The sequence below is a fragment of the Amphiprion ocellaris genome, chromosome 2, assembly GCF_022539595.1.
Source record: "Amphiprion ocellaris isolate individual 3 ecotype Okinawa chromosome 2, ASM2253959v1, whole genome shotgun sequence".
In the NCBI taxonomy this organism is placed as follows: Eukaryota; Metazoa; Chordata; class Actinopteri; family Pomacentridae; genus Amphiprion; species Amphiprion ocellaris.
The window spans coordinates 22,925,835-22,951,943 of NC_072767.1; the positions used below are offsets into that span (position 1 = coordinate 22,925,835).

Below are 26,109 nucleotides of genomic sequence, written 5' to 3' on the forward strand. Positions count from 1 at the left end.
CGAACAATTTCGGCTAGCTAGTTAAAGCTACAGCGAGCTAATATAGCATAACGGTATTAACTTAATGTAAAGTCAGCTAGTTAGCCTTTTAGACAGATAGTTTATTTATTTTACAACAGGTTAGCTATTACGTTACATAGATAAAAGTGTACAGAATTAATTAGAAATATAAATTATTGCTACAATTTACAATTCTACAAATGAATTTTGCAGAAAAGCTAGAGTACTGCAAATCATTGAGGTACCCGAAGGGCTTCTTAACCCAGTTCTATTCTTACATTTTAGAAAAAGTTGTTGGTTCATGTTTAAACTAGTAAATAACTCTTCATATGACTCTGTTAACAGTAAAAAGAAAAGTTTGTATCTGAATATTATTAGAGAAAACACAGAAATATATTTTGTAATGTGAAATGTTTGGCCAGCTTGACTAAAAGCACCTCAAATGAAAACCAAATATATTTAATGGTCAAGAAAGGACATATGGTAAGAGGGCACCTTACAGTATTCAGTATTTAATATATGTTCTAAGAAGGTTAAAGACTAATGGGAGCTGCAGTTTTTGAAAATCCGAGTACTATATGTTGAATAAATAAAAACAGACCAGGTGATAGATGATACTTTTATGACTGAAATACATCAATAAAACACACGCTGTGGTGGTCAGGGCCTGGTGGTGGGAGGTCAGTGTCCGGACAGAGGCTCAGAGTGAGAGCTCTGTCTGGTCTGTCTCCTCCTCTCTGCTCGGTTCGTCCCTTTATTCAAATAAAAGTCTGCAAAACGTAATTTCTGCCCAATGCGCGCGCTCTGCTGTGACATAATGGAACGTGCCAGCCTAGAAAAGCTCGAGGCGGTGCGCGCGGATGTGCATTCAGCTCGTGTCTGAGAGGAGGAGGAGAAGAAGAAGAAGAAAACCGCCACCGGCTCCAGCCAGCTGTTAAAATATTCATTAAACAGCAGATATCTGACGGCCCGGTGTGTCTTCGAGGTTATGGGCAGGACGCTGCTCTGAGGGAGGGTCCAGCAGCACGACTTGACATTTTACCCGCGGAAATAATGATGAAGAAGGATATTAACTTGAGCCTGGCGGACGACGCGGACCTCAAACCACACCTCCGCGACGCCGAGAGCATCCTGAACTCCCCGGACCTGGGGCTGCTCAAGCTGGCCTCCCCGGAGCTGGAGAGGCTCATCATCCAATCCAACGGAATGGTCACCACGACGCCGACCAGCTCCCAGTTCCTCTACCCGAAGACGGTGACGGACGAGCAGGAGTTCGCCGAGGGCTTCGTGAAGGCGCTGGAGGACCTGCACAAGCAGAACCAGCTGAACGGAGCCGGACAGACCAACAGCAACATGGACCTCGGCGCTAACATCGCTCCGGTCAACGTGCAGCCGGACCTGCCGGTGTACACGAACCTCAACAGTTACGGCAGTGGACCGCTGGGAACCACTGTCAACTACTCCACGGACACGGTCCCTTTCCCGCCTCCTCCGTCACATCATCTGGGGACAGCCCCGCCGCAGTCGGAGCTTTCTCGGGTCCAGCCGCTGAAGGAGGAGCCTCAGACGGTTCCCGACGTACAGAGCTTCGGAGAAAGTCCGCCGCTGTCTCCCATCGACATGGACAGTCAGGAGCGCATCAAAGCCGAGAGGAAGAGGCTCAGGAACCGGATCGCAGCCTCCAAGTGTCGGAGGCGCAAACTGGAGCGGATCTCTAGGCTGGAGGACAAGGTCAAAACGCTGAAAAGCCACAACACCGACCTGGCCTCGACGGCGGGCCTGCTGAGGGAGCAAGTGGCCCAGCTGAAGCAGAAAGTCCTCACCCACGTCAACAGCGGCTGCCAGCTGCTGCCACACGAAGTTCAAGTGCACTAGTCGGAGGGACAGAGCTGCAGTGGGGCTACTGACCAGCATATAAGCTTCATGGACTTGGATAATGTTGGTTTTCCTGTATGTAGCCTAGTCCAGATGTGTGCCGTTTCCAGGGATGAATGCCAGGCCACGTAGGCCAAACTGGAGACTACATTAATAACTGGCCTTTTCAAAACGCCTTTTAGGACTAGCAACATGTAAACATACCTGGTAAACACACTTTAACATGGTGGATAAGGAAATTCTGTTATAAGTCAAAGGTAAATTTGGACAAGCTGTATTTTTTATTCCTACAGCAATTTCCAGATTCACTACTGCCCGATGGAAAGATCAAATCAGTGTCTTGGATTTTTTTCAGTAAACATTAGTCAGTTGGTTTATTTGATTTAGGCTGAAATGAAAGGCCTTTAATATATTCAGCGTGTCTAATCCTGTTCTACCTGGTGTGTATGTTTACTGGTGAACAAGGCAGCATTAACCTGCCAGTGTTTTTAAGGCTTCCCTGATGGGAGACAGAGGCACTTACATGAGCTCTATGTTCAACTTTGATGACAAAGACGCGACACACGTCCAGATTTTCTTCTGTAAAAATGTTTACCGACTGTCATCTAACAGTCTTCAACCTGGACCAAACAGACTGACTATATTTCTACAATAATATGCACATTTATGACACAGATATGCTTAATATATGAGGAATTGGCTGTAAGAAAATTGCATATACACCCACATTTGATATGTAACAGATAATCTACAAATGTAGTCTATATATCATGTATTTCTGTAGGGAATAATTTGCATGTTGTTGACAAACTCGAATGTTGCCCACAGCTGGGTGTCACAGGGCGCAATTAATCAGTGTTTATTATCTTTAACCTTTACACACATGTATTTGTCTATTTTTACTCTACTGTGTCCCTATTTCAGTGTGTTCTTGTTTCAAATGTGAAGACTCGTAACATTTCTTTTGCACTGACTGTTGCTATCACCTCTAGCCTACAGTTATTTGGCTTCATGCCGTTGTGTTCTGAATTAAATGCTGCTCGGCAATAAACACTGTTTCCTCTATTTTGGTCCATCTGATGTTTACATGGATGTAGATGAAGTCAGTGTGTGCTAAATTGAAGCAGATGTTGGAGGTGAATGGGTGGTTTAGGTCTACAGATGTGGCTCCATAGAAATTTGTGTAGTTTAAGTCAGTTCAGTCTCATGAAGGGACATTTTACTATAAGTTATGTGACACTGCCAGCATAACACTGACAAAACAACAGACTACAGTCTCAGTGCACTCACCTAATGTACATTATGTTCACTAGGAGTAAATTATAGTTTGCGCTCCAGAATGAGCCTGAAATAGAGAAGTGAGTGTTACACAATAATAGGATTTTAGCTTCATGATTTCTGCTCACGTGTGTGCAGCATCCTGCACCATCAGCCTGGTGTCTTTCTCCCTCTGCTGGTTAACTGGGAAATTACAAGTGCAATAACTGCTGGAGAGGCTTATTGGCAAATATTTCCTGACGCCCTCAAGATCAGAGAAGAGACTGCTGGTGGAGCAGAGCAGGATGAGGATATGAGAACAGCCTACAGTGTGATGATGAATGCGCACTGTATGATTCATCTGAATGCTATTGCTTCCCCAGCAGGGCAAAATAAATCACATTACAGGGGATTTCCTTCAACATAATGTAAGTGATCGGCACACAAGAACGCTGTTTACGTGTCTTTTATTGACGACTATATTGCCTTGTGATATTGACCAGCCGGTGCTGCCCACTTTTTGGTTCACATCTCACCACAGTTAGGGTGTCAAAACCTGAAGGTTTCATATATATTGTGCCATTTTACACCATTTTAACAAATAGTGAGTATATCTAATTTAATACAGTATTTTGTGCTGAAATTTGAACATAAAAGTACATTTTATCATCTGAATATATATATATTTTTTTTATTCTAATAACAATAAATTTCTAGGAATACTGAATAACATTTAACCCTCCTGTTGTCCTCATTTACAGGCACCAAAAAATATTGTTTCCTTGTCTGAAAAAAATACAAAAAATCAGCAACAAATTCCCCAAATTTCTGAAAATTTGTAAAACCTTCAGGAAGAAAATTCAATAATTCCTTAAAAATTTCCCTTAAAAGTATTATTTTTAAAAAATTCCCCAAATTTGGCAAGAAAATTCTTGTAAATATTTTCAAAAATGAGTAAAAATCTTCCAAAAAAATCCTAAAAATATCTAAATGATTACATATATATCAGTAAAATTTCTAATATTTTCTTTAAGAACATTCACAAAAAAAAAAAAATCAACCAAAATCCAGTGAAATTTACTGGACTTTGGTAATTTTTTTTGTGAATGTTCGTAAGAAATATTTTTAACATTCCCCCCCCCCCCCCCCCGAGTTTGTCATTTGTTGGATAAGGTCAAATCTACACATACGGCGCTTTGTCTTGTATTTGATATTAGAAGTCAGATGCACAAATATTGTCTCCAGAATCTGATAATATTTCTGTGTATCAAGAAATAGTTGTACTTGGTGTCACTTTTTCTCTCACAGAAAGTACATTAGGGTCCTTGTAATATTCACACTTTCACACTCTGACTCCATCATCTTTGTTATCATCATGGCAGTTACTTGCTATAAGTTAAGCTGCTCTGTTGATTTAAAAAAAAAAAAAGAACAAGAAGAATTAAATGTAAATTAAATGGCTTTTAGTTTGTGGAAGAATCAATTACATGCAACCCTGCTATAAAATTAAACAAAATGAGCATTTGACATTTCCTGTTTATAGGGTTATCTTTCTGAATGACATCCGGAAGGTTCTTTTTCCAGAAGCCCAATCAAACACAAGACCTTGCAAGATTCTGAAACATTTAGATTCAGTAAAATCAAATCTTCCAAATGTTTTTACATGTATTTGTCCGTGTAAATGTTAAAGATAAATGTGTAAAAACAGAAACTGGACTATTTTATTGTATTCTGAAAAGCAATTTCTGTCCAAACATCCAAATTTGGAAATAACTGGCTTTTCAAAGACCTGCTGATTTAATTCTGTAAATATAATTTAGCCTTTTCTTACACTATGTTTTTAAATTCTCAAAGGAGGTAGCAGCATCATTAATTTTTTGTCAAGCTGCTTCTTGCTTCTGAGATTTTCCTTTTATTAAATCATGTGTCAGTGAAACAGTGACCTCCTGAGGATGTTGGAACCAGTAGCGTCCAACCATTTGCCACCAAAATGACTCTTACTGCTAAACGTTGATCCATCTGAGCATTTATAAAAACCAAAACATTAGATGATTTACAATGAATCTCAACCTAAACTTATTTGTTTGGGTTTAAAATCTACTATCTGTTCGGTGGATATTGAAGATAACAGCACCTATAAACACCCACGGCCTTCACTCTGAGATAAAATCTTCAAAAACAACAGTCAACTGATTGTTAGCAACTTTTTTATTGTTTTACCACAAAGTACAGATAAAAACATCCACAGCATATTCTCTCACCTTAATGGCCCAAACTGAGGAGGATTTGAAGAGGCAGTGATACGAGACCAAATAAAGTTACACGTTTCTGCGTGCTAGTAGAAGATCTAAAGTCGGCAACCTCTACCAAGCTTGATGGCATTTGATTTTGTGTACATACTGTAGTGTGTATTGCTTCGTAACTGAGTGACACATTCATTCACGAGCAGGCCTAGAAATGAATGCAGATACAGTACAACATGGCTCTTTTGGGGTTTTCAGGTTTTACTGTCTTTTTTTTCCTCTTTTTTTCTTGTTTTTTTTATTTTTTGATGCAAGCTTGAGTCAATACAACACAATCCACACATATGACTCAAAGGTACAATATTTACATATGTTTATATGGAGAGGAAGACATATTAGAAAGGAGAACAGTTTAAAAGTTTAGATTTTACTGGAAAAGAAACAGTCACAACCAGTAAGAAGTAAAATATACGCAGGACCATAATCATTTCCCAGATTTGTTGTGATAATTCCTGAACAAATCATCACTCCCTTTTCTAATAACAACATCGCTACTTTGACAGGGACATTTTGACCGAGGCCTCATTTTCTAAAACTTTAACAGTCCTAACAGTTACACTCAATAGAAGAGCTTGTCTGATTCAGATTTGCTTTAATCACATAGTCATACACACTGGCTTTATGAAGTCCCTGATTTTTAACCATCTTATTGATTTTTATAGTGCTTTGCCCTCTCAGTCCATAGGTGCCACCCTCCTCATCTATTATTTAATGTCTCCAGCAAGCTTGTAAAAGCAGTAATATAAAATCATTTCCCCACAACCAGGGTTCACTGCATTGCACCAAGCAGAACTTGTCTGATTACAGTTTTAAAATTGCAAAACTGGTCTCGCTGCTCATTCTGGCAACCTACAGCACAAACAGTGAGCTGCCTCTACAGCAATCTTTGGTGAAGTAAAAGAAAGGGATACCTGGCAAACCAGTTTTAACTGTGGAAACTGCATTAAAACAAGCACGCAAATACTTTCTGAGGGAAGGCATGCCCAAATGAGTGACGCCATGTTGACTTTAGAAATACCCCAGAACAGAATATTTAACACCTGCATCGGCTCGAGCTACCTGGTCTGTGAACAGTCTGCCTCCAGCTGTCTGATGCTTGTTTGACTTTAAACAGTGCTGTCCATAATGTACCTGAAGACTGAGCAGAGATAACATCACATACAAACAGACAAATACACTGGCGTCCACACAAGAACCCACCAGAGTTTAGCAAAGCTGCTCTGTAATACTGACTATAAAGACGTCTTGCCATAAGAGGTGTTTGTTATTAGGCAACGAAACATGAAGAGTTGGTGTGTAGTTTGACACTTTTCTTCCAATTATCCAAAATGAGCGGACATTTGTTATTCTCTCTTCTCTCTCTTCTCTCTCTCTCTTAATAGAACCAAACAGATGAGTAGCTGTGAACTGCTAACACAGCACGAATAAGCCTGAATCCACTGGGTGTAAACTAGACTTAGAAACAGATGCTGTGTTTGTCAGAAGTGACAGGAACTTGCCTTGACTGACATTTTGGATTTCCATCATCACAAAGTACTTATATGCCATGCATGCTACATGTATGTCTAATGTTTGCCCCATCTTGAATCTTGCTGTCTTGTACCATGTGTCAGCATAATCTTTGCTCTCCTCCAAGTCACAGCACCAGCAAAACAAAAATACATGACTGTAGTTGTCTATCAGAGGGACTCTGCTTTGACTTGTGTAGAAAGAAACTGCAATTTTAGTCTCAGTGATGCCGAAACAAGCCTGCATGTCATAGTCACTGAGTAGTCAAAGACAACAAAACTTGGTTCTCGGTCTGTTGGAGATCCTTGCCACTCGTCATTCTGTTCTCTCCTGATGTTTCCTTTCATTGCCTTTGGACTAACAACCAGATAGAGGCAAAATACCATGAACATATCTAACTAAACCTTGTTTGCATCATCCAAACCATGTCAGCATGTTTTGGAGAGCATTAAAATGTCTAAATGATTTGATATTTGATAAAGGAGCTACCAGGAACAGCTGTCAGGGAGATGAAAACTCAAAGTTCTGTTCAAGTCTGATGTCAGAAATTGTCAGCAGTTCTAATTACATAATTTAAACCTCACAGCTTAGCAGTTTAGAAACAGACATCTGCTTGGGTTTCTTTGCCTAATGTAAACTATTGTGATATCGATACGTAGCGTCTTTAGCTTGCACAGCTGCACGACTGTGTTGCACAAAATGCAGATTTTTGCATTATCTGTTAATGACAACATGAATAATATGGTGGCGAAAGCTTTGCCACACTACTTAATATGTCACTGACGAACTAGATGACTTTGAGCTTTCACAAGACTAATTTTTCTATTTTGCAAAACTCTTGATGTCAGTTGAATTACAGTCACCTGTCTGGCTTAAAACAACATTTATGATGCAGCACAAAGTTTCTCTAGCAAGAACCTTCCTCGAAGACCAGAGTTAAGCTGTCAGGCCTTAGCGACTGCTGAAAATCACTCCGAGGGGATTTAAGGGACGACAAACATGTCACTAAATGTACAACTTGGAATTCAGACGCAAACTTGTCCCACTAGATTCTTCTTGGGACATTTCGGACTTTGCAACATCTCTGAAAGTAGGATGAAACCAACAGGGAAATATAGTAACTCACAGAGGAGCTTCTTCCACACATCATCCAAACAAACCCTACGACATAAACCTCTTATATTTGATACTATCCTCATAGAACTTCATACTCTTTAAAATTTATTTCCAGAAATGCATACTTGTAGATATTTTATATATATTGCACAACATTTATATGTACATTTGAAATAAATATAATTAAATAAAATGTGTAATTTTTTTTGCTATTTTTCACCTAGCTATAGCTTGTTCATATTTTCCCCACCCTGCGTTTTCATGTACGAACAGAATAAAAAGAACACCAGAATATAAAACAAAAGTTTGCTGAAGAAATGTAAAAACATAAAAAAGGCCGAATGAAAATGTTCAGGTGAACATTGAAAAACAAATGACTGATAATTCTTGCAGTATCCATGTTTAGATACCAGCGGAGACAACAAAAGAAACATTTATGACATATATGAAATGTAACACATCGATATCTAGCAGATCTCAGCTGGATCGTCACTCCCACGTGACGCCACAGTGGCCTTCTTGGTCACCACATCCAAGGCTGGCATCTTTTCAAGACATTTGACTGACATGAAACAAAGTACTGTAAACATTGGAAGGATTTAAATGGCACTCTGAGGATGTACGCCGTCAAATCCTTCTTATAAAACCACACTGAGGAACAGGGAAACCAACAGAAGATGGGTCGGAGACCTTCAAGAACCTGAGCTGCAAAGAGTCTGAAACGCTCTGGTTTGACCGAACTTGCTTTGGCATCAGACCAGCACCAGCACTGATAAAACAACACCATTTAGCTCCTTTATGTGGAGAAACCAGAAGCAAAAACATCTCAAAAACTGGACCACTCGCATTTCAGAGCATTTCAGAACCTTTTCAGCCAAGTTCTTGTGATCATCAACCAAATGATCCTACAGACAGAAAGAAGCAGGAAAGAGAGTGAGAAGGGTGATGAAATATGGACCCGAGGACCTGGGTCCAGCTGAGGGAGGACAAGGAGAGAGACAGCGGAGAAATGTTTGGGAGATTAGTCAGCTTTAACATGCACAGTCCTGGTGAGGAGGAGCAGGCTGCTCTGTCAGCTGGGGCCCCTGTTTGGCCCCTGTGACGGCGGGATCGCCGGCATCCAGACTCTCGGACATCTTTTCACAGATGATGTCGACCAGGCGCTCAAAGGTCTGCTTCACGTTGATGTTGTCCTTGGCGCTGGCCTCAAAGAACTCAAAACCTGGAGAGAAAACAAGGTGTGGCAGAGGGTCAGAGAAGTTTCTTTGGACAGTGGTAATATTTTTCAGGTGTCCAGCAACACTAGCAACACTAACAGGCTAAATGTTAAACTTGAACATCACTTTATGGAGGCACAGACTATCCGTGCTGACATTAGGCAAAAGGTGGAGTCCACTCTGGAAAGGCCATCAAACAATCACAGGGCAATCATATGCTCCTATGGATAATTTAGACTCAACAATAAACCAAACATACATGTCTTGGGACTGTGGGAGGAAGCACCTTGAGAAAACCCACACAGGAACAGGGAACAGCAAATTCCTCATACAGAGACCTCAGCTAAGCAGCAGGTTTGAACCCAAAAGGTCTGGCGAGGTGAAACGAAGATGCTAAACACTGTGGCCAAAACTGTAAACTCCTACTTGCTAATCAGAAGGTACTACCCTCAGAGAAGGACATTTTGGGGTCAGGATTTCAGACCTAGGAACAAAAACCTCAAACAGGTATCTCCTGTTATGTACAGTTAACAAAAACTATTTGTCTTATTCAAAAGTCTTCTGTGCTTCATGTTCCAGGACTAGAGATATCTATTGCAGCTGCCTGGGTTCAGCTCCAGCTTATTTAACTCTTCCTCTCTTCTCCTCTCCCTTGCTGTCTATTTTAAACTATTTATACCATCCATCCATCCATCCATTATCTATACATCACTTAATCCTCATTAGGGTTGTGGGGGGGCAGCAGCCTATCCCAGCAGACTAAGGGTGAAGGCAGGCGACACCCACCGATATCTATACCATAAAGGCCGAAAAGCCCCCAGAAAATCTTTTAAAAATATTCTCCATTAAAAGAAATAATCAACATACAAAATGATGTATATAGTTACACTTTAGTAAACATAAGCACTGAGGTGTAATGTGGACACGATAAATCATATAAGTTGATTGGATCTACAAAACAGGGTGATAACAAAGAAAGCGACAAACAGCTTCAAAGGAGTGACAGAAATAAAGTTAAATTAGATGAAGCAACAGTCACAGTCAGAATAATGAGAATAATACTCTGCTAATACTTTTGTCATGGGACGGAACAATGACTCAGAAACTATGTGTTTGTACAGGGTGTGTGTGTGTGTGTGTGTGTGTGTGTGTGTGTGTGTGTGTGTGTGTGTGTGTGTGTGTGTGTGTGTGTGTGTGTCTGTGCATGCTCACCAAGGTGTTCAGACAGCTGCCGGCCTCTCTCTCCGCTCACCACTCGCTCGTCCTCCATGTCACACTTGTTTCCTACCAGCAGCACCTGGGCGTTGTCCCACGAGTACGTTTTAATCTGAGTCGACCTGCCAACCCACACAGCCAGAGAAGAAACTCAATGATTCCTCTCACAGCAGAAAGCTACGTGACATTTTCTTAAAACAAACTCTGGATTTCATTGACTGAAGAGAAAATGTGACCTTTAAAGCAGGCAAATGTAATGTGACTATCAATAATCCAGCAACATTTTGGCACAGAGTTTGCACTTAGCAAAGGGAATGAATGAACATTTCAGAGTTAACCAAAGAGAAAAGTTAATTTTTCAGTCAGAGCTAGAATGTAAAATGTGTTATCAGAAGAATGATAACCAAAAGAAGTTTCTTATTGTAAAAATATTGCACCATAGGCCAAATGTGTAACTTCATTTTCCTCCTCTCCTACTTCTTCTACTGCCATGCTCAGCTATAGCACCAGGTCTCTTTGGGGAACATTTGTCCTTCCTCATTTGAAGATAAGCTTTTTTTATGACCCATAAAAGCTGAGAATGTCATTAAAATTTCACTGCAGTTTCGGCAATGTACGAAATTTGTTATTTTTTTCTCTTAAACTTTAGGTGGACTATTGAGGGAATGCTAGACTTGAGTCTACAATCAAATTAAAATGTAGACATTTGCATAGTAGTGTAGGTCAATAAATACAATCAGGGTTTTTCCTTTAATGACAATCAGAGTAACGTTGGAACAGAGAATTGACACAGCATTTCCTGAAATTTAAAAGCCCTCATCCAAGATACTGTGCACAAATTACAGAGGGTTAAGGACTGAGCCAAAGTCCCAGCAGGAGACAAGGAGCATAAAAGATCACGATCACTGCAGCATCTGATTGTTCCGCAGTCACAGAGGAAGCAGATACTGAAACCCGAACCGGATCATAAGCTCTCTTCTTTTATCCGCTGTATAGCTGCATCTATTTCCAGACTAGTGCTGACTATTCAGATAATGCTTAATCCATCATCCACACAACACTCCCTCTCGCAGGTAGAGAATCCACGGAGTTCGGTTACGCTCTAATCACGTGACAAACCCCAACATCCAGTGACGTACCAGTCCTGGACGGCGTTGAAGGACTCCTCGTTGGTGATGTCGTACATGAGGATGAAGCCCATGGCTCCTCGGTAGTAAGCTGTGGTGATGGTGCGGTAACGCTCCTGACCAGCTGTGTCCTGAGAGAAAACACAGCAGAACTTAGAGAGGATGTTCTTAATAACTAGTTATTTATGATTTCAGTGAATTCAGAAATATTAGGTTAAGGATTAACATTCAGGTCTTCAGATACTAATTGCTCCCTTTTTTCATTTCACACAAGTCAAATATTAGACACAATCCCTTAATGTCTTTTCATCTCTAAACTGCAAACACTCTAGACTTAATCTAATAATCATGATCTCCATTTTTTCTAAGTTAGAGATATGCTAACGAAAAGACAAAAGAATTACAAAAGCTTCCATAATTACATACAATCCCTCCCTCAGGTGCAGGACGAGGTGATCAATGTAATTTAGTTCACCTGTCAGTGGTTTTAATGTTGTGGCTGATGTGTGATCATACTTAATGCCTACCTATCGTTAAAGACTTTAGGGAATCAAACATTCACACTGAAACGTCTAAAGAACACACAATATAAATAGTGATGGTGAGTCTCTGACAAACAGCTCTGTTCACAGCACCCTTCACACAAACACTTTCTAGCTTTTATTTTTTGGACTTTTCAAAGTGTCTCTCCAATCAGTCACACAGGATCATTCTCAGGCCAAAGAAAATTGTATGAAATCTATTTTCAGAGAGCTGTAGTTCTGACCGTTCCTCTCCATATTGTTGGATATAATGTTCTATAAGTATAGTTTATAACCTTTTCTGCTCACTCATTGTGCTGCAGGCTGCTCGGGATAAGAGCATCAGCTCTATACCTAAAACGTCAGTGTAGGTAGCACTGAGTGGGGTTATATAATGAACACTGGAGTGCTCATCTTTGTGCTCAACACAAGTCCTGAAAACAGAACAATTTAAAACAGCAAAAAGCTCAATGCAAAATGAAAATGTTCATTTCCCAGCTGGCAAGACATTGAAGTTAGATTAATAAAAGGATCTGATGAGGAAATAAAGTACTTTTAAATATTTGACCATATTTGCAAAAGTAATTTGTTGAGTTGTAATCACATTTTATATTCCTATATAGTTTTTATATGAACAGTTCATAAATAATTCAAATAGTGTATAAAATAAGAATAACAGATAAATAAGAGGTGAAAAGGTAAATATGTACTGTACTGGTTACAATACAGGTTTATTGTTATAGCATAATATTTTTTGTATTTTAGTAGTGTTCAGTAATTCTATGTCATCTCATTACTAGTAGATGTCACAAGATAAAGGAAACTGTTCTTTCATATCTGACTAGCACTGAGACAATTTCTAAATTCTAAAGAATTTCAATAATTGATTAATCACTTAAGTCATGTACCAAACAAGAATGCCAATCATTAGAATGTAAATGCTGCATAAATGTGGGCATTAGCAGATTTTTGTCTGTTTTACAAACCTGTAGAATATAGAATCCGTTGGTTGGAGATGACAGTGAATTTTTACACTGAACTCAGAAAAACAGTGAGGAACATTTTTGTTAATAATTGTCAGACATTTCAGAATAACTGATTATTTCATCAAATATTAACTGACAGATACATAAAAAATACATCTTTTCTGACGCCCTCCATCTTACTGTTGCTGTCAGTCATGAACACAGTGTGAAAGCAGCTGCAGTGCATCTGCAATCTTCAGCATTAGTGGCAGTATGGCAAAGTAGTTCTTACTCTCCAACATGCTACACACTGAGATCATTTACAGAACACACACAAATGCTCATGTTGCAAGCAAGACAACACGTTTGACTGAATGTATGTACCGGTATACATGCCAGGTCTGCAGAGATCATCATAGATGGGATTAACTGCACACTGTGAAATAAATAAACCCACTGTGTGTCTTTTAAGCTCGAATCATTAGGGTCCGAGCACCGAATGGTGCGAAGACCCTATTGGAATGCAAGGAATTATTAGGGTCCGAGCACCGAATGGTGCGAAGACCCTATTGGAATGCAAGGAATTATTTATTATTATTAGGGTCCGAGCACCAACGGTGCGAAGACCCTATTGAAACCCTGTGGTTTATTATTATTATTAGGGTCCGAGCACCATGAAGTGGTGCGAGGAACCTATTGAAACCCTAGGAATTATTATTATTAGGGTCCGAGCACCATGAAGTGGTGCGAGGAACCTATTGAAACCCTAAGAATTATTATTATTATTATTTTTCTTCGTCCGCCGGGAAATCTGCCTTTTTGACGCCCTAAACATACACGAAAACGCATGAAAATCGCCACACACATCAGAACCGGCGAAAAATTTGATATTTTAGGGAAATGGCACGCGTGCGTGCCAAAATGGCTCAATAGCGCCCCCTAGAAAATTAAGAAAATTCAGCCCCCGGACAGTGTTTGACCTAGACTTCTGAAATTCGGTACACATATGTAACTCATCAAGACGCACAAAAAAAAGCCTCTTGCATCATTACCCATAATGCAACAGGAAGTCGGCCATTTTGAATTATGAGTCATTTTTGGACATTTTTTGATATCTATAAACTCAAACAGCGTAATCCTGAGAGAGCTGAAATTTGGCCAGGATGTACTCCAGTCATGGGTGATCAAAAGTTATCAAAACGCTCCGCAAAAGTCTGAGGACGCGGAAATGGCGAGCCACGGAATGCGGCCATTTTGAAATATGATTCATATTTTGGACAATTTTGTCATTTTTGGACATTTCCAAAAGCTATAAACTCAAACAGCTTAACCCCGACAGAGCTCAAACTTGGCCAGGATGTACTCCCGTCATGGTTGATCAAAAGTTATCAAAACGCTCTGCAAAAGTTTGAGGGCGTGGAAATGGCGAGCCACGGAATGCGGCCATTTTGAAATATGATTCATATTTTGGACAATTTTGTCATTTTTGGACATTTTCAAAAGCTATAACCTCAAACAGCGTAACCACGAGAGAGCTCAAATTTGGTCAGGATGGACACCAGTCATGGTTGATCAAAAGTTATCAAAACGCTCCGCAAAAGTCTGAGGGCGTGGCCATAGTTACCAGCGGAATGCGGCCATTTTGAATGTCTTGCCATGAAACAGGAAGTGCTGTCTAACTAGCCTGTACATGCTCCAGTCTGCTTCAAATTATACATGTGTGATCAGAGTCCAGCCCTAATCACGTCCATAGGTTGATATACACTCACAGTCATAGCGCCACATGGCGGCCATTTTGAATTTCTCGCCATTAAACAGGAAGTGCTGTGTAACCAGACTGTACATGCTCCAATCTGCCTGAAATTTTACATGCATGATCAGAGTCCGGCCCTAATCACATCTTTGTGCCACTTGGCGGCCATTTTGGATTTCTCGCCATGAAACAGGAAGTGCTGTGTAACCAGCCTGTACATGCTCCAATCTGCCTGAAATTTTACATGTATGATCAGAGTCCGGCCCTAATCACATCTTTGCACCACTTGGCGGCCATTTTGGATTTCTCGCCATGAAACAGGAAGTGCTGTGTAAGTAGCCTGTACATGCTCCAATCTGCCTGAAACTTTACTCTCTCAGTTGCAGCGCCTCCTGGTGGATATGCGTGGGCCAGTCGGGCCGCTCGGATGCGAGGACTCGTCCAACGCTGCTTGCAGCTTTTATTGGTTTAGTGGTTGGAAGTCAATAAAACATTAGCGTCAGTCAAATTGAATGCGTCAGTGGATGGAAGTGGTGGTTGCCTTGTGCTGCTCTTCACTTCACTGCAGCTCCATGGCTCCATCTGCTGGACGGACAGAAGTGCAGCAGCTGATGGCAGCTTCTTTGACCTCATGCTGCTGTCAGACCCCAGATTAGGGTTTATTTCAGATATATATAATAGAAAATAGTAATTAAAAAATAAGCTGATGTTGTATTTTTGCAGCAGTGAGTTTTACAGGGTTAAGAGCAACCAGTCAAAGGTTATTACTGAGGATTTTAAACAAAAACATTCAGGCAAACAGTTAACATCATAGGGTGCCTGACATGTTTGTTTTTTTTCCGGGTCGATACAGATTTTTTTTGTAATCAAGGAGATCAATAACCAAGATTTGGAATCACTACACATTTGCAGAAAAAATAAAGTTTTTGAACAGCACATAAAGTTAAGTTAAAATTAAAATAATCACGAGTTGCAGCCTTTGCTTATTTATGTTTTACATGCTGAAGTTGTCCTTCAGTGTTTCACTGATCAGATTGTGCTGTGGGCAGGAACAAGATCAGAGGGAGGCAGCTGCAGCAGACCCAAAGTAGTTTCACATTCATTTATCTGATCAGATTTCAGGGGGCTTTTTTTTTTTTTTTTTTTTTTTTAAGAAATGGGACCAATAATTGAAAACATGCTAAATATCAGATGGGATCATTGGTGTCACAGGACATCTGCAGACACAGGTCAAAGATTACAAGGAGTTTATTTAACGAATGAAACTAAAACCAACACAGAAAGGATAACTAAACCAAGGTGAAAACAAAAAGGGGAAACCAGACTAATTGTAGGAGAAAGGTTCTGGTTTCAAAGTCTCTGGTCTGGCAGAGAGCGGAAGAATGAAGAACCGGGCCTTCGTGGATTAAGGTGATTGAGAACAGGTGAATCAACCCCCACACCCGTGAGAGAGATGGATGGATGGATGGATGGATGGATAGATAGGTAGGGAGGTAGATGGACCATAGATAGATGGATGGATAGGTAGATTCTGCAGTGGGGAAATTTTCAGTGTGGCAGTAGCAGATAGGAAAAAAAGTAAAAAGAAAAGCAGCACTCAGTGCACAGATATAAATAGATGCTTTCTCCTTAGAGAAGAAATAGAAATGCTTGTAAAAAAAAAAAATCTTGTGAAATTGCACATATTGACTTATTTACATTTTATTGCAGTTACTTCATGGGTGATCTGAACTACTGGGAGCAGGCTTGATTGAACACAGTCTGACTGCTGCAGGAAGGAAGGACCTCCTTCAAACATTGTGGGTGAAGCAGTCTGTCCCTGAAGGAGCTGCCGGTGATGGTCCTGTTTCCTGCAGGGGGTGGGAGATGTCCTCCATGATAGACAACAGCTTTGTCATCATCCTCCTGTCTAACACCAGCCCAGGACAGAGCTTGCTTTCTTAACCAGTTTCTTTAGTCTCTTCCTGTCTGCAGCCGTGATGCTGCTGCTCCAGCAGACCACTCCATACAGGATGGCTGATACCACCACACAACCATAAAAGGTCCTCAGAATTGCTCCCTGCACCCCGAAGGACCTCAGTTTCCTGAGCAGGTGAAGTCTGTTCTGACCTTTCTTACACCGTGCGTTGGTGTTCTATCTCTAGACATGTTTGAATGTCTTTATCAATAAATGGTCAAACACATGTTGAGTGTCAGTTCAGCTCTTTGTTCCACACATGTATATGTTCCTATGTGATTGGTGTCTTGCAGTCAGAGTGTAAAGAATTGAAGCTGTCAGAGGCTTTCTGTGGTGAAGAGGCTGCAGGACATCAGCTGCTCCAACAGGTGACGCCTTTGTTCTTTGGCTCCAACCAGAACCAGCAATAAATCAGCATGAGCTGCAGCTTATCCACCTCATAGAGTGTATAATAAAGAAACCAAGAGGTTTTAGTTGATAGCTGTCTCTAGTGAATGACCAGCAGTGTCTTGTTCAGGTTGTGAGGAGAAGTAAAAAGCTTACAGCAGCTGGTATTCCCAGGTAGTCTCCCATCCAAATACTAACCAGGCCCAACCCTGCTTAGCTTTGCAGATCAGATGAGATTGGGTGTATTCAGTCTCAGAAACAAACCTACAATGTAAGTTCTGTACCTCACATGATTCAAATCTCCACTCACACCTTTTATTTGTCCTTTGATTGCTCCAGTACTGATTGATGCCATCATTTAAGCCAATTTACAACAACACCTTGTAGGAAATGTGGTGCAGAGGTAAGTTCTGTGCCTCACATGTTGAAGGTCCATGGTTCAAATCCCCACTCACACTTTTTATGTGTCCTTTGGATGCTCCAGTACTAATTGCTAGCATCATTTAAGCAAAGTTAGAGCAGCATCTTGTAGGACAGGTGGTGTATAGGTAAGTTTTTTGCCTGGCATGTTGAAGGTCCCCGGTTGAAATCCACCTTAGTACCTTTATTATCTTCACCTCCTTAATAGTTTTGTGTACCATCATTTACGAAAACTAACAGTTACACCCAGTAGGAAGGATAGCGCAGTGGTAAGTTATCTGCCTCTCATCCAGGAGGTTTTTGGTTCGAATCCAGCCCAGGGCTCTTTTGACACTTTTTAAGATAAGATAAAGATAAGATAAAGTTCTTTATTTCTCCCCACTCCAGGGGAAATTTACATTGTTACAGCAGCTTTATTTACAATATATACATACTTTGGCTGTATGACAACCTCTTTCAACCATCATTACAACAAAGTCCACGAAGGACCTTGTGTGAAAGATAGCTCACACATAGGTTGTGTGTCTGTCATGTGGAGGGTCACGGTTCGAATCCCCACTGGGAACCTTGCAGAGGATGATAGTGGAGTGGAAAGGTTGTGGTCTGTGGTGTGGAGTGTCAGTGGATTGGAGTTGAAGGGTGGTTCCTGCAAAACCAAGAAGTTGTTGGAAAAGGCAAAGAGCGCAAAGAGCGCAAAGAGCGCAAAGAGCGCAAAGAGCGCAAAGAGCGCAAAGAGCGCAAAGAGCGCAAAGAGCGCAAAGAGCGCAAAGAGCGCAAAGAGCGCAAAGAGCGCAAAGAGCGCAAAGAGCGCAAAGAGCGCAAAGAGCGCAAAGAGCGCAAAGAGCGCAAAGAGCGCAAAGAGCGCAAAGAGCGCAAAGAGCGCAAAGAGCGCAAAGATTTTTGTTTCAGAATAGAAAACGTTCTAAGATATGTAAATTTATTTGTTATTTTGGATTTTGTTATTGTGTCTTCTGTGTAATTAGATATTCAAAAGTGTCAGTGGTGTTGTTCCAATTTTTAGTCTGTTTTTAGATTCATCTTAAAAGTTTAGTCTTGGTCTTTTCTTTATGATTTTTTAATATTAGATTAGATGTCCAAATGTTTTGTCTTTTTAATGTGTAATTGTTGAATGAAAAGTATTATTGGATGTGATGAGTTAAAATCTTATTTTCACTATTAAATGTTTAGATAAACTGTTGTAGTTTGTAATTTTAAGAACTTGTAGTAGATTTTAATGTGTAATTGTATATGTAAAGTTTTCATAGTAAATTGTGTTTAAATCCTAGTAAAAGTGTTATTGTCTTTAAGGTGTTTATTTGTAAAGAAACATTGAACTATGTAAATAAGTGTACTAGTGTCTTTCACTTTTTGTTTGGATAGGCGTAGTGAGAGACAGCTAGACAACGGGGTAGAAATAAGAATGAGGGCAACTCATACAGCACGGGGTTGCGAGCGGGAATAGAACCCGGGCCTCAGCGTCGGGGACCTAGTACATACGTCAGAGGCGTAACCCGTAAAGCTACATGAGCACACATGTTCTGGCCTTGAAAACGTGTATAAATCCAATAGAAAGTCTAGGGGTAGGGTTAGGGTTACAGAGCAAGGTCCTTACAGTAGTAATGCAAAAATAGGGTTAAATTAATATTACACATAAATATTTTTAATGTCCAAACGAAGCAGCCGAATATTAAGAGAAATTAATCCCAGGTTTTCCCGTTGGATTTTGGCCGCTCTATATATAGCACGGCCAAAATCCACCGGGAAAACCCCACATTCATTTTAAGAATTTTTTGGCTAGTTTGACTTAATATTAAATTATGAAAATATGTAAATTTAATATCCATGTTTTTGTACATTGCTACTGTCAGGACCTGCCACTGTAACCCTAACCCTACCCCTAGACTTTCTATTGGATTGATACACCTTTGCTGACAGGCAACATGTGTGATCATATAGCTCTGCGGGTTAAGCCACTCACGCATGTACTAGGTCCCCAACGCTGAGGCCCGGGTTCGATTCCCGCTCGCAACCCCGTGCTGTATGAGTTGCCCTCATTCTTATTTCTACCCCGTTGTCTGCCTGTCTCTCACTACACCTATCGATCAAATAAGTGAAATAGACTACAACACTTATTTACAAAGTTACATCTTTAGTTATTAAATAAACTTCTTGATTTTCTTACGTCTTTTTTTGTCCTACTTTGTCTTTGTCTTAACTTTTTCCCTTTGATTTAATGGCATTTTGTTAGATACTTTATTTCTTTAATCTTCTTCTTCTTTCTAGAATTTAAGACCAAACTTAAATTTTTGATCATTTTTAGACATTTTGAAAAGCTATAAACTCAAACAGGGTAACACCGACAGAGATGACATTCAGCCAGGATGTACTACACACATGGGTGATCAAAAGTTATCAAAATGCTCCGCAAAAGTCTGAGGGCGTGGCCATGGCGGCCTCCTGAACTTTGATGCTTCGCCATGACACATCAACTGCTGAGTAACTGCCCTAAACATACTCTAATCTGCCTCAAACTTTACATGTATGATCAGAGTCCCGCCCTGATGACATACACATGCTGAAATACAGCCACAGTCATAGCGCCACCTGGTGGACGTGCGTGGATTCGCCGACCAGCAAGGATGCGAGGACCCATCCAACGCTGCTTGCAGCTTTAATTCTAATTTTTATTCTAGTAGCTGTGAGAATTGCTGAGAGATGGGGGAGGGGTATCAGCACGTGTGTGTGTGTGTGTGTGTGTGTGTGTGTGTGTGTGTGTGTGTGTGTGTGTGTGTGCGTGTGCGTGTGCGTGTGCGTGCGTGTGTGTGTGTGCGTGTATGTGTCATGTACTGAGGGAGATATGTAGTAATAGGGGAGGGGAGAGTAGCACCCAGTCATCGGTTTCTTGTGCTCTGATTGGCCAATAGTGTCTTTCTTACCAGAGGCAAGACCTGGCAAAGGCTGACAACAGAGGCAGTCTGACACACAACACACACACACACACACACACACGCACGCACACACACACACACACACACGCTGCCCTCACCATCACTGCTCTGGCTGCTGCAGAACGTGTTGTAAAGGTGGAAATGATGTAATGGTTTACAATGTGATTCTGAAAACACAAGTTGCCTGCAGCTGATCTCCCCTCAGAGAGTCTGTTTTCCCAGCATGCTTGTCTTTTACTCTGCTGTTTACAGCTTGGTTAACTGTTGACCCCTCAGAAGCCAACGCATGTCTGATGCAAGAAATCATCAGAAGAGACACCAGTCCTGTTTGCACATTGCTGTGAGCTGCTGTGTGTATTTGTTGTCTTGTTATGGCATCTGTTCTAATTTATTCTGCTGGGTCTGGGCAATCAGGCTGCAGTGGAGGCGAGTGTGTTCACTGCAACATGAGAACAGTTCACATGATAAAGCTGCATCACAGAGCAGCAGATAAGTCGGCTGAACATTTTATGAAACATCTTTTAAAATTTTATTTGCTCTATTACCAGAACCCATCATAACACTTGTAAATATTCCAAAATCTAATATTCAGGCTGTATTTTAGGGTCTCAAGAGAATGTCACAAGGATATAGCATCACCTTCTGGTCCTGCATTTTGAAACACCCTTCAGATATAGCAGAGAACGGATGATTCTCAAAACTAACTAGTTTGTCCAACATGCCAACAAACAAACACACACACACAAGTGACTATAGTTGTTCCAAACAACCACACTGAATGGCTGCCATCATAGTGGCTTAAATACTGTTGAAATGTATCCTTCCTGGAAGCTATTCATGGCTTTGCACTGACAGAAATAGTTGTGTAAAGAAAGAAAAAAGAAAGAGGCTCCATACACGTGACCTGGGAATTTTAGATTTAGGTGCCATGTGAAAGTCAGATTATCTGTGTAAAGTTGCACAGATTGTTGGATGCCGCCTCCTAAATCCTAAATTGGTGCCAAAATCAGGAGGAGACATCCATGTTCTCCGAAATAGGTGAAATAGGTGAAATAGGTGAAAAAACAAAGGATGCTTTTTAGTTGTAGAACTGACAGCTAGATGCATTTAATCTTTACTGAGAAAAACATTTTCTGTAAGGCAAGTCTGATGACGTGACTCAGATCCATACAGCAAACTAATTGTAAGCAGGTTTCGAGAGTGTAGTATGTGCAAATAAAAGACAATATCGAAACCAAGTGTAGCTGATTTGCAAGCGTGCTGTTGATTTTCCCACAATGCAATGCAGAAGACAAGAGGAGGAGTATACTTTAACTTGAGATTTATTACATCTATTAGTCTGCAAAAAAAACTTCCTCATTTACTCATCTATATCTAAATGTAAGACTTTATTTCATTTTCTTCCTTCCTAAAAACGCGGCACGTCTCATCTTACCCAGATCTGCAGTTTGATCCTCTTGTCATTCCTGTAGATGGTCTTCACCTTGAAGTCTATGCCCACCGTGCTGACGAAGGCCGGTGTGAAGGAGTCGTCGGCGTAGCGGAACAAGAAGGAGGTTTTGCCCACACTGCTGTTGCCGATGATGAGGATCTTGAACATATAGTCAAAGTTCTGGTCCGAAGACTCCTTCTGCCCGTAGGTCGCTGTAGCCGAGGCCATCTGTGGACAGAAACAAACTTTAATCAAATGGCTGGGGTGACCTCAACGTGTGGAGCGGCTTTTTAATAGATGGCAGTAACCTTTTCTGAAATGCCAATTAGAAATCTCTCTTCGATCCGCCTTTAAAAAACTTTTTAGAATGAGGCACTAAAAGTTTCAAGGTTAGAAAGTCCATGCTGAGATGCGTGCTACAGATATGTGACACTGTGAGTTGATTTCAATTAAAGAAGGACTTTACAAAAAGAATTTTTATATAGAAAGTACAAAAATTATGAGCAACAGAAACACCGAGATGAGAGAAAATTGACGCATAGTAGAGTTAGATATAGACATAGCTACAGATGGATATCAGCAAGTAGTAGTCAGTTAGGAAGATAGACTGCATGTAAGGTGAGGCTGCACAGACAAACCAGATGATCTTATGAACCTTTCAATAAGCCTTTGTATAAGATGTGTATAGTCGGAGCAGAGCTGCAGTGATTTGTTGATTGTTATGAAAATAAACAGCGTTGATGATCATTTTTCAAGTTGTTCTCTTGTCTCTAAATTTATCATATTTGGATTATGGACTGCTTGCTAAAAATAAACAAGCTATGGATATATCTGTGCAGCAAAGGATTTCAGAGCATTTTATGAACAACATGATAAAATGAAAAAACAAATAGGACGATGATAGAGGAATCTTGGTGATCTGAGCTGTAAGATGTGGGATTTGGACAACATGCGTATGTAGTATGAACTGCATAGTTTGAACTAGGACTGAATGATTTGCCCCCCCAAAAAATCCTGTTGTGATTGTGTTGACAGATATTGTGATATGAGTCACAACTTTAGTGGAAATTGTCATTTTTTTCACTTCTCTTCCACTGAAAAAAATATAGAAATTATGTGATTTTTGATGTGTCCTTACACCTAGAGAATATGATTAACAGGCTGGGACATCTCTGTGGCATCACACTGCTTCATTTATAGTAGTATTTTGTGACACATTTTACCTTTATCAAAAGTTTGAACCCCTTTGGTGTTGAGGAATTGAGTCACAAGCTGACGTACCAGCTCATAGGACTCATGCAATCTCATGCAGTGATAAGTTGCTTCTGAAACCTGCAGGCATTTCAAACCTTCATCTGGCCTTAGCTGGAGCTCCTAATGTAAATCTGGACAGAATGTTAAATTAATGATCATCTCCTAATAGAAACCAAACAGAGGAAACCCTTAAAAAACAGCAGAGGAGCTGTTTCACACAGAAAAGGTCATTCATTTAATGAGGGTTTAGACAATAGTTGAGATTCTGTCAGCATCTGTTACACTCAGTATAACGGATGATGGTGATTAACTACTGGGCCTAAATGTTGCACATTTGCTTCATGGAAATTAATCAAAGCGGCATATTGCAACGTCGGGGGAAAACAGAAGACCCATGTGAGTTTTCCTCAGTGTGAAATGTTGGAGGCAATCAGTCACAATGAGCTGTGGGTGTGCGAGGAATAATTCAGCATGAACCTTATGTTAGTTTGGAGTTTTATACTCGCCAGATGGAAATGTATTTTTATCCATTAAGAACTGATGCAACATATGCGTGTACCAGGGTTTGTGTCTAGATATGAATTTTTCCCCCTTTTTTAACTGTTGTTAGGCAACATCAAGAAGATAATGAGGATTTTTCTTTTATTGTTTTGTTAGATTATGTGAACTGTTGCAAAATTGCAACAGCAGGACTTATACTTACAAAAAAAATCACAACTTCCATTTTATCAGAGTCCATAGATTATTAGGCATTGATGATTTTATAATTTAAAAATAGATATCTTAAGATTCAGCTTTATTGGCAGCAATCTACACGATACATCACAATTAAAACAACAATGTCTGACTAGATAAAACTGTAAATGTAATCTATCGCTGCCCTGCTCCTGTACGTGAGTGGGGTATGATAAAATATTAGAAATGTTTTTAAATGTATTGCAATCCAGCACACTATTAGCACCCACTACAATTTTAATAATAAACATAAGGTAGAATCATCCGTTTTTTTGACGTCACCACAAACTGAAAATGTAGAATGTTTATAGAAGTAGAATTTATGGAAGAGCTGACAAATAAATTGCATTAGATTTTATAGGTGCTGCTGATAAAGTGGTCAGTGAGTGTATATAGGGTTAACCCTTAACCTATATACTGCATACATACAGTGTAAGGTGGCACAACTGGTGAATTCACTCAGGAATCTTTTGTGACGCCCAGTAAAGTTCAGTTTTGTTTTTGAAGTTTTCTGCCACTAAACATCTTTGAAATAAAGGAAAAGAAAATACTACAGGTCAAACACTATCTTAGAATTTGTTTAACTTGCTTTGAAAGAGGGAGTGTGTGGTGTTGGGATATGAAGGATTTATCTACATTCAGTCCAGAATAAATACTACTGGACAGTTTCGAATAGATGTTGAGGAGTATGAAGGAGTGAAAGGCAGTATCTCTGTCTTGATACCGTCATTTACAGTGGTCTGTCTCTGACATGAGTTTCTTTGTAGTGCTACCATCTGATGGAGGCAGACCAGTCAAGCCCAGAGAGATCAGAGAGATCTGGACTTGACTGGTCTGTGTTTCTGCAAATGCTGATGATGAGTCCTTCATGGCAGGAGTGTCATGCTTTCAGCTTAAGTTACAGTCTATTAAAGATGTAGCATGACATCTACACCTACGATGACACCAAAGAGAAGTAAGTATATGACAGCAGTAACTTTAGATTCAGCCTACACACTCACATACAAGCATGGTAGGTCAGTTTCCCAATTGGAAAGTTCAGCTGGGGGGTCTGCTGTGAAGTTTGCTACAAAAGTCTTGTGTGTTCAGTTTCAGTCAAATTTGAATTCAAATTGAGTTAATTGTTTTGGAGAGCTGTAGATGTTTGTTGTCATGGTCGATATCGCTAATGTTGTACACACACAGCAGGATGCAGAACAGTATGAGCTTCAGTAAAAGACCTAAAATAAGCATGCAGCCTGCTTAGAACAACTGTCCTTCAGTATTATCCTGCAGTCATCAGGATGGCGAAGAACAGTTATCAGGAAGACAAGATAGTTAAATAAAATAAGGTGTGCCATTCTGGTGAAACTGAAGTGATGACTCATATTTTGAAGGACTTGAAATGTTTGAATGACAAAAAGTCTAATTGAATTTTTTTAAAAAAATAGCCCAAAATGCAAATTTTCCTTAAACTGCCTTTGACTCTGTTGATGTTTTAGGAGCTTAAGACACTGTGTTAAGTCATTCAACAAAGCCAAAATGTACAACACTAAACCCCAGATCGCTTTTTTCTATATATTATTTCTGATGATGAATGGTTTTATCAAAAATGCCAAAACAAAAAAGATATGGAACTGTACTATTGAGAGGAAGCAAGAAGAAAACAAAAGGAAAACATGTATCCAGAGATGGGAAGAGGATAATAGGAATCATCTGTTCTGCAGTTTACTACAGTGATTCTCAAAATACTTCAACAAAAATATTAAAACAAGCTCATTATCAATTTACAGGAATATTCAGATGGCAGCCATTTGGGAAGTCAGACAATAGATCCCAAACTGAGAACAAGTAGCTGAACATTCAGACACACTAGAAATCCAACAAACAGCAGCTGAACTCAACATTTGCTGGTATGTAACTGCACTAAAAGCAGTGCCAGCCCACGAAGGATTCAAGGCTACAAAACCCAAAAGAATTCAGGAAACCTTGTCGACTCTTGAGAACACAATGACTTTAGCCCACAGGACTCAGAGTCCCTGCGCCCGGCTCTATATTTAGCCTGTTATCTCGGCTCGGCTGCAGTGCAACACTAGAACTCTCAGGGAATAAAGCACAAACAAAACAACTGCACCCTCC

General features: G+C 40.2%; 2 protein-coding genes across 2 annotated transcripts in view; one reads left to right on the top strand and one right to left on the bottom strand.

Moving 5' to 3' along the window:
- The first annotated feature begins 854 nt into the window (after window positions 1–854).
- On the top strand, window positions 855–2,940 carry LOC111573912 (transcription factor JunD-like). Its single transcript, XM_023278282.3, has one exon. It carries the CDS (start codon window positions 1,054–1,056, stop codon window positions 1,873–1,875), a length of 822 nt encoding a protein of 273 aa, XP_023134050.1. The 5' UTR covers window positions 855–1,053; the 3' UTR covers window positions 1,876–2,940.
- A 2,382-nt stretch (window positions 2,941–5,322) lies between these two features.
- The window catches only part of rab3ab (RAB3A, member RAS oncogene family, b), a 32,110-nt gene continuing 11,323 nt past the window's right edge, over window positions 5,323–26,109 (bottom strand). Inside the window, exons 2-5 of the mRNA XM_023278270.3 lie at window positions 22,006–22,230; window positions 11,632–11,750; window positions 10,490–10,614; window positions 5,323–9,282 (exon numbers count right to left, since the gene is read on the bottom strand). Coding sequence (XP_023134038.1) covers window positions 9,092–9,282; window positions 10,490–10,614; window positions 11,632–11,750; window positions 22,006–22,230 — 660 coding nt within the window. The 3' untranslated portion in view covers window positions 5,323–9,091. The remainder of the gene's footprint in view (window positions 9,283–10,489; window positions 10,615–11,631; window positions 11,751–22,005; window positions 22,231–26,109) is intronic.

Excerpts from the sequence above, each read along its gene's own strand:
- LOC111573912 (XM_023278282.3), top strand. The coding sequence starts at position 1,054 with ATGATGAAGAAGGATATTAACTTGAGCCTGGCGGACGACGCGGACCTC.